This window comes from Vigna unguiculata, chromosome 10, assembly GCF_004118075.2.
Source record: "Vigna unguiculata cultivar IT97K-499-35 chromosome 10, ASM411807v1, whole genome shotgun sequence".
NCBI lineage: Eukaryota > Viridiplantae > Streptophyta > Magnoliopsida > Fabales > Fabaceae > Vigna > Vigna unguiculata.
Window position 1 is genome coordinate 35,338,812 of NC_040288.1, and position 18,680 is coordinate 35,357,491.

The 18,680-nt window shown below is 31.7% G+C and overlaps 1 protein-coding gene across 1 annotated transcript in view; it reads right to left on the bottom strand.

Moving 5' to 3' along the window:
- LOC114166344 overlaps window positions 1-14,483 on the bottom strand; it is a 35,240-nt gene extending 20,757 nt beyond the window's left edge. Inside the window, 7 exon segments of the mRNA XM_028051059.1 lie at window positions 632-1,441; window positions 2,202-2,918; window positions 3,061-3,306; window positions 3,394-5,456; window positions 5,459-6,394; window positions 14,049-14,128; window positions 14,263-14,483. Of these exon segments, the coding sequence (XP_027906860.1) occupies window positions 632-1,441; window positions 2,202-2,918; window positions 3,061-3,306; window positions 3,394-5,456; window positions 5,459-6,377 (4,755 nt within the window). The 5' untranslated portion in view covers window positions 6,378-6,394; window positions 14,049-14,128; window positions 14,263-14,483.
- Between the last annotated feature and the right edge of the window lie 4,197 nt (window positions 14,484-18,680).

Here is an 18,680-nt window from a genome sequence, read left to right on the forward strand (position 1 = left end):
AAATTATTGAATTAGTACTACAACTTTCAAATATTTTTTAATTACTCTCTCTCTCTCTCTCTCTCTCTCTCTCTCTATATATATATATATATATATATATATATATATATATATATATATATATATAATTATTAAAAGTGTTATATTACAATTTTTTTTAAAAAAATTAAATTATTTTACATTAAAAATTACTCATTTATTACCGTCATGTTTGTGTACGTTTTTATTTATTTTAAAAGCATAAATTTTAATATATAAAAAAGGAGCTATTTAATTATTATATTGACAATTTTGTAACCGTGTATTTCTTGTGTGAGAATCACTTGGTATCAATTTAAAATTGAAAGAAATATGACCACGTTATTCAGGGCGTATTTTTGTTTAAATGGAAATTATAACATCGAAAGCACAGAAAATTAATATTAAATTGAATGATTTAAAAATAGAAGAAGCAGATCGAATTTAATAAACAGAAAGAATTTAATCTTTGAAAAAACTCAACAAATTACCATTTAAAGATTTTAGGCAAAAACAAAAACTAAGATTTCTAGTTTCCAATCATTGATTTTTCAAGAAAAGTTAATAAAATGAGGAGAAATAACATTAAATAAATGAGAAAGTGAGTGAGTACCTTATCATTCAAAATCTTTTGTATGGTGGTATTCAAGTTACCTTCCCATTGCCATTTGGTTTTTTCATCTCCTTCCACGCCAAATATATTCTTTAACTTTGGTGTTATTGGCTCTCTCTCACTGAATTTTTCCATCTTCGGACATTCTCTTACAATCAATATTTCCAGTGATGGAAATTCAAATTCACACCCCTTGTAACTGCAAAACCTTTTCATGTTGTTTAGTTCCGCAAGTTCTATAGAAATCAATTTGTTGAATATAATTTTCATCACTTTGCCTTCTTCACTTCCCTTATTGCTTACTATTTCCTCTACTTCACAGCAACCAATTACCTTCATGGTCTTGAGTTGAACCATGCTTTGGGCCGTGCAGGATGCCATTAAGTTCCTTAATCTCTTACAAGACTTCACTTCCAAATATGTCAAGTAAGTCAAAGATACAGAAGGAGGACCTAAATTGCTCAATTTATTGCAATATTCTAAGGTTAAAAGCTCTAGTTTCTCTAGAACTTGGTCTCGTCCAAATCCTAGATGATTTATCTTTGAACCCACGAAAACTAACTCTTTCAACTGCAATACGATCCCCAATCTTTTTTTTCGTGCAATCTTTTCTCTTTGCACTAACTCTCTAAATTTAGAAGAAATGAATTTCAACTTTTCTAGATTTGGCATTCTGTACGAAAACTGGCTCAGATCAAAACTTTGAACTGAAATCAAACTAAGTTCTTTCAGACGGTGCATCTGATGCTTCCGTAACAGTTCTTGTGCTTGGTAGAAGTCAATTTCCATACACTCCAAGTTGGGTAATACCTAAACAATAAAAGAAATAAATGATTTCATATGAAGTAAAAATAGCCCCTTCAAATTTGTTTGATTTTTAGCATTTTTGTTTGGTTTTTTGTGATTTGCATTGAATTGTAACGGGTTATGATCAATATTGCGTATGGTTTTTGTTTTCGATTGGTTGTTTCTTCTTTTAAGAAACTTAAATCATGAATTAAAATAGAAACATCGGACTTTTAAGAGTTTCGTTGTGATGCACTAATTAATGTAAAAATTTAAAAGACAAATATGAATCTAGCAATTCCAAATGTTCAAGATCAAATATATGTTATGTGGCAAATAAAGAGTATTAAATAATAATAATAATAATTCCTATAATAATAATAATAATAATAATAATAATAATAATAATAATAATTATAGCAAATAAGGTAATTTTAATAGCACTTAAAATGATATTTTTAATAATAAATAATATATATTACTGTGGATGAAAATAAAATGACCTTCCTTTATATGTCTTTAAATAATAATCTTAAAATTTTTACTTTTATTTAGCTTATTTTTCCTTAACCAAATAAAACTTAGATTTTTGCATTCTATTCCCATATATTTCTTTATTTTTATGTTTACTTTTCTTTGTAATTTTGTATTCACTGTCATTTCTATATTTGTAGCTAAGAATTGTTTTATTTATCTTCTTGCTATATGTGTAAATGGATTGTGACAATATTATTTATACATATTCTTTTCTGCTAAAAAAAAAAAAAGTTGAAGTATTGCTTACCTCTTCAGCTGGGAAAACACATTTTTCTTCTTTGTTTGTTGTTTCGCTGGTTTCTTTGAGAATTGTTTCAAGCTTTACATCCCTCACGCTCAACTCCTTTAATTTTGGGCACTTTATAGGATGTCTCTGCCTATAGAAATGTTTGATCTTTGGTAGCTTATATAATCTCACATAATTTAGTTCAGGAAACTCTAATGGATCATTGTTAGCTTCGAATGCATCTTTACTTGCAACAATTTCTACCATATTCTCACATTGCAATGCTGAAATGCCTTCAAGCTTTGAAGCATCCTTTGCCACAGAAGTCGGAAATAAACTCCTCAGTTCATCACAATCCAATACTTCTATAGTCCGCAATTTTTTAAATTTTAGAATTCCATATGGATCTGTACTCCACAATTGTTTCAACATTGAGAGATGTTCTAGAAGAAGAACCTGCAAATTTGTTTCTATCCCTCCAAATGTATCTATTTCTTGAGAATCATTGATTTCAAAAATCACTTTTACCGAATGACATTTAGAAACTTTCAAGTTCTCTAAACTTTCAAACCATCCTTCCATGTGGCTTGGAAAAATCTTCTCTAATTCATTGCACTTTTCAATATTCACAGAAATGAGACTAGAAAAAGAATCCACACTCACTTTACTTTGCCATATATCTGTTAATTTGTCCATTTTGCTAAGGTGGATTTCCTCTAACTTAGGGAAGATGCAAACCTGTATTTTGATGAAAACAAACTATTATTACATATATAGAAGCTAAACGAAAATGCACAAGGTAAAATGTGATCAAGAGCCTTATAAACATATATAATATTAAGTTAACAATAAACATTTACTTATTTACATCAATACATACCTCGTTTGCACTATTTTCTTCAACCTTAAAAATCTTCTCCATAATCGGGCAATCACTTATGACAAGGTTTTTCAGATTCTTCAAATTGCTAGCCATAGACAAGGAACATAGATATCTCAATTTATGACAATCTTTCACAACTAATTTTATCAAGTTTTGAAAGATGAAACTTGTAGAGTGTTGGTCCCATATCCCATGAATCTTGAGTGAGGATAAAGTCAAGTTCTCTAAGTTTGGGAACTCAACCTGAAAGCACATTACACATCGTTAATATATTTACAACAATTGAACTAATTATTTAAAACCATATAGGAAAAGTAGGCAATATCATACCATTTCACCAAAAAGATGAGACCTCCCGTAACTTTGATTGACTTCTTCATTAGTAATTTCTCCATGGCCCCTATTTGTAGTTTGAGGCTCTGTCATATGTGACCCACAATATTCCTCCACTTTGGTATAAAAGCATTTAAATGATGGTAACGATTGGAGCGTCAAAGTGTGCAATTTGAGAAATTCAACCTTACCATAATGCATTGGTATTTGAAAAATCTCCTTTAAAGATCCACATTCAAAAACCTCAATTGTTTCTAGACTAGGAAGAAATTTATCCATGTAAGAATTACATTCAGAAATCTCACATGTTTGTGCACTAGTAGGAAATTTAACCTTGTAAAAGGAATAGAGGTTCTTCAACCGATTACACATCTCGACCTTAATGATTTTTAATTTTGCAAATGACACAACTGTAACTGGACCGAAACTTATCATATCTAACTTCCCCAAATTGTAGAGACATAGAGATTCCAAATTGGGGAAAGCATTCACATAAGTAGACAATTGTGTTGAATTAACATATTTGATGTCATTGTTATTTATGATGGATAAGTGTTTCAAATCTGGAAATCCATCTATATTCAATTCATTGACAACATCTCCAACACCATCCATCTCTCCCAACAACAAGCTTTGTACTGTTTTAAACAATAATTTTATGCTTTTTTGGGAGTGAATGTTAGTGTCATCCTTCGGTTGCAATGCTAAAACTCTTAATGCTTCATACTTATCCGGCATCCGAAATTCTCCAACAGAAAACATGTCCAGGTCTCCTATCACAATCTTGTAATCTTTTAGCTTGTCAAAGAAAAAATGATTACGAAAAATTGAAGCATATGGGATGCTTAAGTCCAACACTTTCAAATTTTGCAAATTCTTTAGCTCAATAAGAAATGAAGCTTGACCTTTCTTTGTCTCTCCTTCCACCAACATTTTGATCAAACTTTTTCTTATATATAGTTCTTCCAAACACGTCAAACTTGATATAAGATTAGGTGGAATAATCTTCAATTCAGAACAATCGTTGATGTCTAGCAATCGTAATTTATCTAAGAATTTTAGCTCAGATGGAAAACTTGTAAGTTGAGATCCAGAGAAGCTGAGAATTCTTAACTTCTTCAGCTTCCCTAATATAGATAAGTTGCAATCTAAAGTACATCTCTCTAAACAAAGCATTCTGAGCTTTGATAGGAATTGGATTGAATGTGGTAAGCTCGAAAGATGAAAACCAGTCATTACTAAAACTTTCATATTTTCCATTCTACTAAAAAACCTCTCAGGTATTTCCAAAGATGGATTGTTAGTGTCTATTTGGAAAAGTTTAAGTTGAGAACAATTTAAGACTTCCGGAAGCTCATCAATGATATCACTGTCACATATAGAAATAGAAGTGCATTTTTCGAGTTCGGGCCAATCATCCAGTTTTCCATTTCGCAAAGTGAAAACATTGTGATCCTTGTGTGCTATAGACAAAGCAGCATCTCGAACCATGTCATGCATACTGAAATGATTATTAGAATTTTCGTCCAACAACAAGCCAGAGTCTTTGAGCTTTTGAATTGATGTCTTAATTCTGTCTCGAGCTTCCAAAAGCGAGGAGACCCCTTCGAGTATACCCAGACCAAAACAATACTTCACTAAGTCCATAGTTAGAGGTTGATGGCCCATTTGAGCACAAAGTAAGAAAATGGACTTGATCTCTTCATTTTCAAGATGGTCATAACTCATTTTCACTGAAACATCCATAGATGTTTGCACTCCTACCAATTCCTGCTTTTTAAGTTTTTCTAGTGTAGCTTCCCATACTAACTCACTCTTGTTTCTTAATGCCCTTGCAACTGTAACTATGGCCATGGGTAACCCAGCACAATACTTCTTCACAATTTCTTGTTTAGAGCTAGACATTTCATTATGTATTCCAGCCAAATTCTTAAACAACATCAAAGCATCCCTATCATCCAATTCCTTTACGCAAAAAGTTGACTTTACATCCATTTCAATACATAACACTTTTTTATCCCTTGAAGTTAGCAAAATTTTGCACCCCTTGTGACCACCAAGGATTTTTTCTTTTTGAACACTTTGCGGCTAAGATCCTTGTTACCGCTATTAAAATCGTCATCATCATCTTCGTCTTCATCAAGTGGAATCCCTAACTTGTTCAAGTCTAATTTGTCCCAAAGGTCATCAAAGATTAAAAGGGTGTTCCCTTTTTCTCTCTTTAACCTCCTTCGAAGACAATCAGCTCTCACATTTTCACCTTTTCCTTCTAATTTCAATCCTAACACATAAGCAATTTCTTCCTGGATTTTTTGTGGATTGGGATTGGCTGTTATTTCTACTACAGCCATCACATCAAACAACTTATTTTCTTTGGCTTTCCTTGCAATTTCTTTTACTAAAGTGCTCTTCCCCACACCCCCTGGCCCGTACAATCCAATCATTCTCACGGTGGAATCTTCAAGTTGTCTCATAACTTTATCCATTGTGGATTTTGTAGAACCGAATTCTATAAAGCCATAATTGGACAATGTGGTATCATTAGATGTTACATTTTCCCTGTAGGCAACTTCATCAAACTTTGGGCAATCATCAATTAGCTTTGTAACATTCACTTCCAACTTCTTTGCTTGTCTACCTAACTTGTGTCTATTCCACAAGTATGGAAAAATGAAACAATTGGGCGATCGAGCCCTTTTGTGGCCATTTCTATTCTCATACTTTGCTACTGTTGTCTCAATTTCACTGACTTTTTCAACCCATTCAGTAACCTTACGTTCAACTTTGTTTAGATTTTTCTCAGCCTCATCACATTGGTGATCTACCTTCTCTTTTTCAAATCCAAGATCCTTAAGACTACTGCTCAGTTGAAGAACATTTTGCTTGTAATAAATGATGTAAGTCATCTGTCGAACACCATGTTCCCATATAAAATTTATCATTGCTCTAGGTGGTTTGCCAAAAGGCCCCAAACAATCCATCTTTAAAGTCCGGTTATCTTGTACAAGTGAAAACATATATATTAGTCAATAACTAAATAAGAAAATAAGATATTGTTTAATCAATAAAAAACTTCATAAGTACATGTACTAAAATCAAATCAATCAACATTGTTATTAAAGTATAATGCAAATTCTAGAAGAATCTAGAAAAATATAAGATAGAGTTGTTGAAATGTAAAGAAACTTCTAGAGTATTGGAGAAAAGCCTAGGATAGAAAGAAAAATCAAGAACATTCAACTATGTAGAAAAATCTAGAAGTATTTGCATTAGTTCTAGCTAGGAGTTTCTAGAATAATCTATGGGTCTATAAATACCCATGTATCATACCATTTTGAAATATGAAGAACAACTAACACAACATTCAATACAACTACTCTCAACTACAAAATACACTTCTCCAACTACTACTTTCACACTCTATTATCTACACATTTTCTCTATCCCTTCAACTATCCCCTTCACAACCTTGAAATACTAATAGTGGTACCAGAGCTACGTTCGATCATTTATTGGGCGTAGAAAAATTACTCTATTACTTCCAAAACCTTCCTTCTATACTTCCAAAAGAAGAGAGTCTTTTCTCTTAATCTATGGCTTCTAACATTTTTCACTTTTCTTCAGTCCCCCTACCAGTTTTTACTGGTGAAAATTTTGACCTCTGGAAACTCAAACTAAAGACATATTTTATCTCACAAAAATTGTGGGATATTGTTCAATCTGGTTATACAAAACCAGATAATATTGAGACTCTATCTGAGGAGGAACGGAAAAAGTTAGAAGATTCTGAACAAAAGGATGCCCAAGCATTGTTTGTTCTTCAACAAGCTGTGGGAGAAATATCGCCAGGAGGATCATGGATGCAGAAACTGCAAAAAGGGCATGGGATATTTTGGAAGAAGAATTTGAAGGCAATGAACAGGTACGCTCCGTTAAACTACACTATCTAAGAAGAGAATTTGAGACCATTAGAATGAAGAAATCTGAGACCATTGAAGAATACTATGGAAGAATAAAAGAAATAGTGAATAAAATGAAGTTATATGGAAAAGAAATTAAGGAAAAAAGAGTGGTAGAAAAAATTCTTGTCACTCTCACAGAGAAATATGATTTCATAGTAGCTTCCATAGAAACTTCCTCGGATCCATCTTCTCTATCGATAAGTAAATTAGTTGGTCTCCTTGGAGCGCACGAAGCAAGATTAAATAATCGTGCTGATACAAATTCAGTCGAAAATGCCTTCCAATCAAAGCTCAAATTACAACCCAAAAAGGAAGAAGAAGAAGAAAAGAAAAATATTGAAGAATATTCTAGAAGCAAAGATTCTAGAAATTTCTCTAGAAGCAAGAAAGATAAATATCCTCCGTGTGGCATTTGCAATAAGTTAAGTCATGCAGAAAAAGACTGTTGGCATCGTGGGAAGCCAATATGTCATTATTGCAAGAAGCCTGGTCACGTGGAGAAGTATTGTCGTAATAAAAATAAGCATCAAGCAAACTTTGCTGAAGAACATAATCAGGAGCAACGTTTATTCTATGCTAATCAAGAATCTCATAGTGGAGAAGGAAACTGGTACTTGGACAGTGGATGCAACAATCACATGGCCAAAGATCAAAGCATCTTCAAAGACATTGATAAATCTATCAATGTCAAAGTTCGACTTGGAAATGGCGCCACAGTGGAGTCTCAAGGCAAAGGAACTATCATGGTGGAGACCAAGAAAGGTACGAAATTGATTAAGGACGTTTTACTAGTTCCCAATCTTAAAGAAAATCTTCTAAGTATTGGCCAAATGATGGAGAATGGGTATTCTCTTCACTTTGAGAAAGATACATGCAAAATTTATGACAATAGAAGGATAGAAATTGGTGAAGTAAAAATGGAGAAGAGAAATAGAAGCTTTCCCATAAGCTTCAAACCTGGAACTAATATTGCCATGAAGGCGGAAGTTGATGACTCATGGCTTTGGCATAGGAGATTTGGCCACTTCAACACACATGCCTTAAAGCTTCTATATCAGAAAAACATGATGAGGGATCTTCCTTACTTGAAGGAGAACAATGAATCATGCGAAGGATGTCTTCTCGGCAAGCAACACCGATTGCCATTCTCAACAGACAAAGCATGGAGAGCAAAAGACTTACTAGAATTAATCCACACCGATGTTTGTGGACCGATGAGGACACCTTCACATCACAACAACAGGTACTTCATCCTCTTCATTGATGACTTCTCTAGAATGACATGGGTCTATTTCTTAAAGGCAAAGTCAGAAGTCTTCGGAATATTCAAGAAATTCAAGGCTCTTGTCGAGAAACAAAGTGGAAAACAGATAAAGGTACTTAGAAGTGATCGTGGAAAAGAGTACACATCTCGTGAGTTTGACAAATTCTGCGAAGATGAAGGCATAGAACGACAACTTACAGTCGCATATACTCCACAACAAAATGGTGTTTCAGAGAGAAAGAATCGCACAGTCATGGAGATGGCGAGATCAATGCTGAAGGAGAAAGGACTACCAAATACATTCTGGGCAGAAGCAGTCTACACTGCTGTCTACCTACTCAATAGATGTCCTACTAAAGCAGTCCAAGACAAAACTCCAATCGAAGCCTGGAGCAGTAAGAAACCATCAGCTAAACATCTAAGAGTATTTGGATCTGTTTGCTATATTCATGTTCCAGACCAAAAGAGACACAAACTAGAAGACAAGACCGTACGAGGCATCTTCTTGGGTTATAGTACACAATCCAAAGGCTACAGAGTCTATAATCTTCAAACAAAGAAGCTAACTATCAGTAGGGACATTGAAGTAGATGAAAGTGCTACTTGGAACTGGGAAGAGGAACAAATTGAGAGGAAGACAATATACATGCCCAACAATCAACCAACTACAAGCCAAGAAGATAATGATCAAGATACCATTATAACTCCAGAATCTCCTGCAACTCCAACATCAATTCAAGATCAAGAAGAATCATCGCCTGAATCCACTCCGAGACGAATCAGATCTCTAACAGACATCTATGAATCTTGCAACTTGGCCATACTAGAGCCTATAACCTTTGAAGAGGCCGCAAAACAAGAAGAATGGGTCAAGGCAATGAAAGAAGAGATAAAGACAATAGAGAAAAATAACACTTGGGAGTTAGCAGACTGTCCAAAAGATAAAGATATCATCGGAGTTAAGTGGGTCTTCAAGACAAAGTTAAACCCCGATGGTACCATACACAAACACAAGGCAAGGTTGGTAGCTAAGGGTTATTCACAACAACCTGGAGTAGACTACAATGAGACATTTGCTCCAGTTGCTCGACTAGACACAATAAGAACTCTAATAGCCCTTGCAGCACAAAAAAGATGGAGCATCTACCAATTAGACGTCAAGTTTGCATTCCTCAATGGTGTTCTTGAAGAAGAGATCTATATAGAGCAACCACCAGGATTTGTGGTTAAAGGCCAAGAAGCCAAAGTGTTGAGATTGAAGAAAGCTTTATATGGCCTGAAACAAGCTCCTCATGCATGGTACAACAGAATCCATCAATATTTTACCAATCAAGGATTCAGGAGGAGCAAGAGTGAGCCTACACTATACATCAAGACACAAGGTCAGCATACTCTTTTACTCTCTCTATATGTAGATGATCTTATTTATACTGGAACCAACACAAAGATGTTGATGGAGTTTAAAGAAGATATGATGAAGACCTTTGAGATGACTGATCTTGGCTTGATGAGTTATTTCCTCGGCATAGAGGTAAGTCAAAGAGATGATGGAATATTCATCTCACAAAAGAAATATACAGAAGATTTGCTGAAGAAATTTAAGATGTACGGGTGCAAACCTGTAAGCACACCACTAGTGACAAATGAGAAACTACAAAATGTGGATGGAGCACCAGAAGCCGATGCATCTCGATACAGGAGTCTAGTTGGAAGTCTACTTTATCTGACGGCTACACGACCAGATATCATGTTTGCTACAAGTCTCTTATCAAGATTCATGCAAAACCCAAGCCAAATACATCTTGGCGTAGGCAAAAGAATTTTAAGATATCTACAAGGAACCAAAGAGTACGGTATATGGTATAAATCCACAGGCAATCCAACATTGCTTGGTTATACTGATAGTGATTGGGCAGGGTCAGTGGACGACATGAAGAGCACCTCAGGCTATGCTTTCTCACTTGGATCAGGAATATTCTCTTGGGTGTCAAAGAAGCAAGCCACAGTTGCCCAATCAACCGCTGAAGCAGAATATGTGGCAGCCACTGAAGCAACAAGTCAGGCTATATGGCTTCGAAGAATACTCAAAGATATGGGAGAAAAAGAAAGTGGCCCTACTACAATTAATTGTGACAATAAATCAACCATTGCAATGACAAAGAATACTGTGCATCACAACAGAACAAAACATATAGCAATTAAATACCACTTCATCAGAGAAGCGGACACAAATATGAAGATACGACTTGAGTACTGCCCGACAGAAGATCAAATTGCAGATATCTTCACAAAGGCTTTACCAAGACCAAGATTTGAACTACTACGCACTATGCTTGGAGTTACCGAATTTGCATCAAGGAGGAGTATTAAAGTATAATGCAAATTCTAGAAGAATCTAGAAAAATATAAGATAGAGTTGTTGAAATGTAAAGAAACTTCTAGAGTATTGGAGAAAAGCCTAGGATAGAAAGAAAAATCAAGAACATTCAACTATGTAGAAAAATCTAGAAGTATTTGCATTAGTTCTAGCTAGGAGTTTCTAGAATAATCTATGGGTCTATAAATACCCATGTATCCTACCATTTTGAAATATGAAGAACAACTAACACAACATTCAATACAACTACTCTCAACTACAAAATACACTTCTCCAACTACTACTTTCACACTCTATTATCTACACATTTTCTCTATCCCTTCAACTATCCCCTTCACAACCTTGAAATACTAATAATTGTATTAAGATTTATAAAGACAAACTAAATTTTAGAGAAAGAAGTATTTTTCTATAAGAAAAGTTTTACAAATTTTCAAAATGGATAACCAAGCAGCACTTATGAAACTCGCATGTGATTTCATATATAGCAAGGCGCAGTCTGGGATGAATTCATGAGACAAATATTTCTCATTGATAAAGGCATGGCTGTTGCTAAGTACAATGCTTCTGTTGTGTGGCCATGCATTAAGTCCTTTTTTAATAGCATTCAAGATAACACTAGGTGGGTATTAGGTAATGAAAGCTAAAGTGTGTGATGCATGGTCTGAAGGCTAGAGTTTGACGTAGCAAATAACTCTATCATGTCCTCAACTACTCTAGTGGCTCAAAAACCTGCACATCGAAAATGTTGATGATGCTCCTATTTGGTCCAAGGAAGAGGATGGTATTCTTACTTGAATGGTCTAAGCTTATATGGACCAACAACATACCTCCTGTAAGGATGTTAATCATTTGGAAAGACCTTCAAGACATACTGCCTTTGGTCCATTAAAAGACCTACAAAGTAACTGGTAATTTCAAAATCTTAGCTTAAGTATGAGACAAACTAAGAATAAGAAGGCTCCCATTCATCACCATCAACCACTCCACTTTCCATTTCTTTTCCTTTTTGCCTTCCCTTTCTGAATATTCCGCTCATTTAGCTGCTGCTGCTGCTGTGTAAAACTCCAAATTATTGTTTGCAAAGACGGATTATTTTGAGGTCGGGAATGTGATAACTCTCCAAATATATATATATATATATATATATATATATATATATATATATATATATATATATATATATATATATATATGTATATTAGAAATTTATGGTAAATTTTAAAATTTTGGCTTAATTCATCTTTTGGTCCTCTAATTATGATGTCGGATTCATTTTGGTCCCTTAATTTTGTTGAGGTTCAATTTAGTCCTCCAGTTTTTTAAGGAGGTTCAATTTTGCCCTCGACGTTAAAAACGTTAAAAAAATTAACGGCAGACTGTTTTAATGTGATACTGTCGCAACAGTACATTACGTGGCAGTGTATTACGTGGATGTGAATTTAAGTTAAAAAAATTACTTTGTTTTGAAAGGGGGTTAGGGTTCGAAGGTAATAGGATTAGGGTTGGAAGGAAATAGGATTAGGGTTGCGAAGGAAATAGCGAACACAAGATCAAATTGGGGAAAGTGGTGGAGAAGAATAACCAAAACGAAGAAGGATTCGAAGGTTTGCTGTCGTGTTGGCTGTGGCTTGCCGTCGTCGTTGCCAGTTCAAAGGTTAGTTTCTGCGGTATTTGTGTTATGAAGCGAATTGACTGTGTATTTGTTTCATTTAACTTATTTATTGTTGAAAGTATGTTGTTTATGAGGGTTGTTGGTTTTGTGTGTGATTTTGTTTGTTTTTGTTTGTTTATATGGTGAGTGGGTTGTGGTCCCGTTTCTTTTTCATCAGTGGGTTGTGAGACGAAATATGGTTGCAATATGGTGCTCCACCGTGAGACGAAAAGCCACCACCGTGAGAGGAAAAGCCACCACCATGATTGGATGAGCTTGGATTTTGCGATCCCCGCGAATTACACGACCAAGAACAAGAAGACTGCCCCCTCGACATCATTCACGAACAACATCCACCAAATGAAGAAGAACTCCCAAACAAAGAAGATGAATCGTGAAATTAGGGTTCACCAATTCTCCCTCAATATAATTCATTGTCACCTCATCACAGTACATTCATGCTCAGATATTAAAAACCTGCCCCGTTTCTGTTCCAAAGTGACACAAGTGCACTGTTCTGACGCCGTTTAACCAAGATAACGGAAGGGACCAAATTAAATTGTTTTAAAATGAACCCAACATCATAATTAGAGGACCAAAAGATGAATTAAGCCTTAAATTTTTTTATAAAGTATGTAATTTAATATTACATAAAATTAAATACAATAAAAAATAAAAAAAATATTCTCCACTTTTCTCTTAATTTCTTTATTCTTTCTGTTCATCTTTAACCTTTTCACATGGTTTTCTTGTTTCTTTCTCTTTTTTTTTAAGCTAAACATCAATTTATTATTTTTATTCATTTTTCGCATGTTGCATTCTAAAAAAAAAATTGTAATTCCTTTTTTTATATGATATTAAAATATTAGTTTCTTATATTTCTATCTCGTTAACTATTTGTAAAGAAATTGTTTTATGAATATAAAATAAAAATTTAAGTAGTATATATTTTTTCATAATCTATTAATTCGTGATCATTGTCATAAATTTTTTTAAGTTATATGTTTCTCAATATTTAATTAGAATATGATTTTTTAGTGTTGATCTTTTTTAAATAAATATACTTATGAAAAATAAAAGAATGGATTATTTGTTAAAAGTAATCTGTAAACGTGAAAACATAAAAACTTACGTATGATATATGGTAATAATCCAATTTATTCACTTACGTATGATATATGGTAATAATCCATTTTTTTTATTATTGTTAAATTAATTTCAAATGTTATATTTTGACTATCCAAAAAATTAGTGGTAAGATGCGCCATTTTAGTGTAATATTTGTGTCCGTAATATCCATCTCTTTATTATGCGTCAAATCTCTTAAAATCTTAAATAAAAATGAGCTGACATGTAGATTGATGGATTGGTATTTACATAAGCTATAAAACACACCTCTGTTATTGGAACTGGAAGACCTTAAGTTGTGATTTGTGTTTACTTGTCACTGTTGCAAATCGTAACACCGAGTAACACTGCAAGAAAATACTGAGAGCATATGAGCTGAGAAAAAACAAACAAACTGAGAGCATATGAGAAAAACAAGAGTATTAACAGAAGTGATCCACGCCAGCTTTTTCGAGTCAGTTAAAGGATTCACGCACTTTACCTTCAGAAGGATTCACCAGTGTTATGCTGAATGGAGGGAAATAATCTTTTCGCTGAGCGATGCACTTGATCTATTTGTAAATGCTTGCATAGTAATTAATCATTTAGAACAAGAAATGAGCAAGATGACTAAGACAGAAAGAAACCTGAACTGCAAATACAAAGTATCAAGTTTTCATGAGTGTTTACTGACCGCACTATGAGGGCAAAAAAAGCACAGCCAGAAACTCTGAACAAAGCTTTAAAAGATAGCACTCAGAATGGAAGAAACAACAATAATACGTTAAATTCCTTATCATTATTGCCATTGTTTACGCATTCTTACATTTGGTTGTGCAATTTGAAATTGAAAAATAAAGAGAATGACTTTTTGGGTTATAATAAAACATGTTGCCCTTAAAGATTAGTTAGATATGTATCATGGTCTTGTATTGATTTTATTTTACTATTCTTTGCACGACTCATTATTAGAACGACTTCTGAAGTCGTTTTAAAATATATTGGTATACATGAAGGCACCTTCCACCCACCACATAATTAAAGTAATCCCATATTGTGATGCATTTAAGATTTATTTTAGATGTACACATCGTTGGGTTTATATTTTATATTTTTCACATATGGGTTAGTTATTTTCATAGTCATGGTTATGGACATCGAGAGATTGTCGTTTTATATGATTATAGGACATTAGTCTTACACAGATAAGACCTTAGACACCACTTTTACACCAAAACCTTAAGCAATGTTGTTATGGGTCTTTATTCTTATTTAGTGTTTAACTTAGTCTTTTCTATCCAATGTGGGACTTTGACTCACACTTGGACTATTCTCAACACACATAAAGTAATTTAACGGTGCAACAATTGAAATGTTACTGTAATTACTATGTTTCAACTCAGCTAAATTAATATTAAACTCAATCATATAAAAAATAACAAAATATTTAAAAAGAAAATTGCATTGAGTTATTATATTAATTTATTTTTTTAAAATTGAATTATTTTTAAATAAGACTATTTGAATAGATTATACCTTGACCGAAAAATGATTTTTAAAATAAAATATTTATCATTATTCAAACAATTCAGATAGCTGAATTATTTCAAACTATTTTTAAGTTTAGTTTAACAGTAATTTAGTTTCATGTGTGCACTTTATCCATCTCTAATTGCAACAGTGTTTGCAACCACCGTTTGTTCAGTGCAATCACAATTTAATTAGAAGCACTTAACTAACTAATTAATCAACTTAAATTGAAAATTCTTATAGAGTGAGGCTTACACGATATCGAGACAGATATAATTGGTACAAGAGAAACGTTAGAAAGATTTTAGAAAATATTTTCTCATAAGATTATAAAATTTTGTAATTCAACAATGATGATGATTTTTTTCTCTTAACTTGTTATAACCTTATAAGATATGATTAAACACATTAATATTGAATATTGTAATTTAAAAAGTCTATTAAACTCCTGTTTAGAACATTTTATCACTCATCATGAGATTAGTCTAACACTTCCTAACACTCATTTATCTGTTTGGTAGTGAACTTGTGAAAAAATAGAAAAGCAAAACAATTGCTCTGTTATCACCCCTGGTCAAAGTTATACACAAATTGTCTTCATTACAACTACCGTTCTTTTATAACTAGATTATTTTCTTATTATTCTTTTACTTTCTATAATATTTATTTTACATTTTTAAAATTTTAAGATTATTCTATATATATTATTCCATAGTTAGTTTTTTTAAAGAATTCTTTAAAAAAAATTGTCAAGTGAATCATCAAATATTTGAACATTTAATGTTATATATCCACTTTTACACTTTTTACTTAAATTATATAAATTTTGATTTTATTGATTTTTTTTCTGTTTCCTTCACTACATTTCTATTATTAGTTTAAATACTAATATTCCAGACAAAAAATAAATTTTATCATCTGATGAATTTTGTTTCTATTTAATTATCATTTAAAATTTAAAATAACATCAATGATTATTTAATCATTTTGTTTTCTCTTTACCTAATTTTTTATTTGTTTAAATACATGCACTTAGTATAAAGTAAAATTAAAACATCATAAAATAATAAAAAATTCAATTACTTTATTACATTTAAGAAAAAATATGGATTTTATTTAATATAAATGATATTTTCCAATAAGATTATAAATATTTTAATATTATTATTAATTATTTAAAAAATCAATAAAAAGGTAAAAAAAATGTTCATTTATATTTTGATAAATGGTATTATACGTACATATACTTTTGGTAAATTTCTAAATTTCATTCTACAATGATTGTTCTTACCAAAAAAACGATGTGGAAAGATTTATGGATCGAACACTAAATCAAAACGTGTTAATTTTAAGTACACTAAAAATATGTTTAAGTTTTTAGTTATCAATTTTTTGAAATTAAAGAATATATAAACTGTATCACGAAAGTTGTTGTAAGGGCAAAGTTCTGGTAAACGGAACCTAAAATTCCAAGCGCAAATGTACGTCTCAGATTCTAGTTAAATTATACATGTTTCGTGTCTAATATGTTTCTTTTAGTGCAACAAATGTACAAGATGTCTAACACTGTGAGAAACCTGAATTCCAAATACAAAATATCAAGTTTTTCATGAGTGTGTTTATCTGACCACACTATTAGGGCAACTAAAACAGCTTGAGGAAACTCTGAAGAAACCTTTAAAGAGTGCACTGAGAACGGAAGAAAAAAAAAAAACAAATCCAGGCATGTAACTAGTTCATTAACTATTATCTACTTGTGGTGTTCATATGCTAGGAGTCAAACAATAATAATTTAAATGAATGACTTTTTGGTTATTATAAAACATGTTGCCCTTAAACATTGGTTATAATATTTTATTATTTTTTACATGACTTCTGAAGTCCCTCTAAATATTGTTACATGAGTCCATCCTCCACCTATTCAAGAAAGTAATGAATGATTAAAATATCTAATTTATTCTAACATGGTTGTTAGTATATCCCATTCAACTACCCAACTACCAAGAAATGTTTTCTTTAGCACATATTAAAATATGGGCTGCATTACAAACAAATATTCAAGATATTTTTTTCGTATTCTAATCGATATTTATCATCCATTACGTGCTTAAAATTAATGCGATTTTAAACTTAATAATCGGTATTTATTTACCAATAAATATTCTTTTAGGCATCTTGAAAACCATAGTTGGTGAGTGTCACAATAGGTGCTTCATGTGTTGTTGTGACATTAACTTTTGCTGTGGAATCCCTGGGTGTGTTCTTTTATTGTTTTAAATTATATTTTGGAAGCGTAAACAAAAATCTCGAAATCTAGGATGATTAATGCAATTTAGACCAAAGGAAAAGAATGGAGACAATGCTTTATTCAATTACACATGGATATATGCTGGATTAATATATAATATATAATATGATTTGTAATGTAAAAATTGTACTCATTTTATAATATATGAAAGATGAGCATTAAATTAAGTTTCGTATATTAGACATCTCTTCTCACAATTATAAATCTGACCTATTAAACGTTTAAGAATAAATAGCCATTTTTCACTTTATTTGTCACGAGTACGTCATGAAAAGCGAGATGTTTTTATCATTCAAGATACGACAGCCTGTGTCCTAGTTCTTATGTTTGTTGTCTATTATTTTAAGATGCAGTTTGTTAGACGTAGATGTCATATGTCTGCATGATATTGTTCTCATTATAATCTTTTTTATATTTATAATAACAAAAAATAAGTACTTACAATAATTAATTTAGATAATAATTTATAAATTAATAATTATTGATAACTAAAATAGTTTGTAAATTGACCACTATAACAAATTAATTTTTAAATTGATCATTAACATTAATTATCAAGATTTTGACTAATAAAAATTGGTTTTTAAATTTGTATATAAATTAGTTGTTAATGAAACAAATTTTAAAAACTAATTTCTTTTGTAGTTAAAACTTTGATAGCCAATATTAATGTCTAATTTAAAAATTAATTTAGAAACTATTTTAGTTTCTTTACTTTTTAGTTTATAAATTGTTATCTAGTTTATTCATTACTAGCGAACACACATCGGTGTGTTTGCATTTTTTAATTTTTAAAAAATTTAAGTTAAGATCAATAACAAATATATAATTAATTTTTAAAATAGTTGTTAAATGTAAAATTAAAAAAAATAAGATTTGTAAAAGAAAAATTAAAATAATAATTTAAGATAAAAGAGAGTTTTAGAATAACAATTAAAAGTAAATTATTATAAAATAATTAATTTTTAAAATAATTAAGAATATGAGATTTGAATTCTCTTTAAATATTGTTATAGATAATAATTAATTATTTTTTATTCATAAAATTAATTACTAATAAAATATTTTTTTAAAGACAGCGG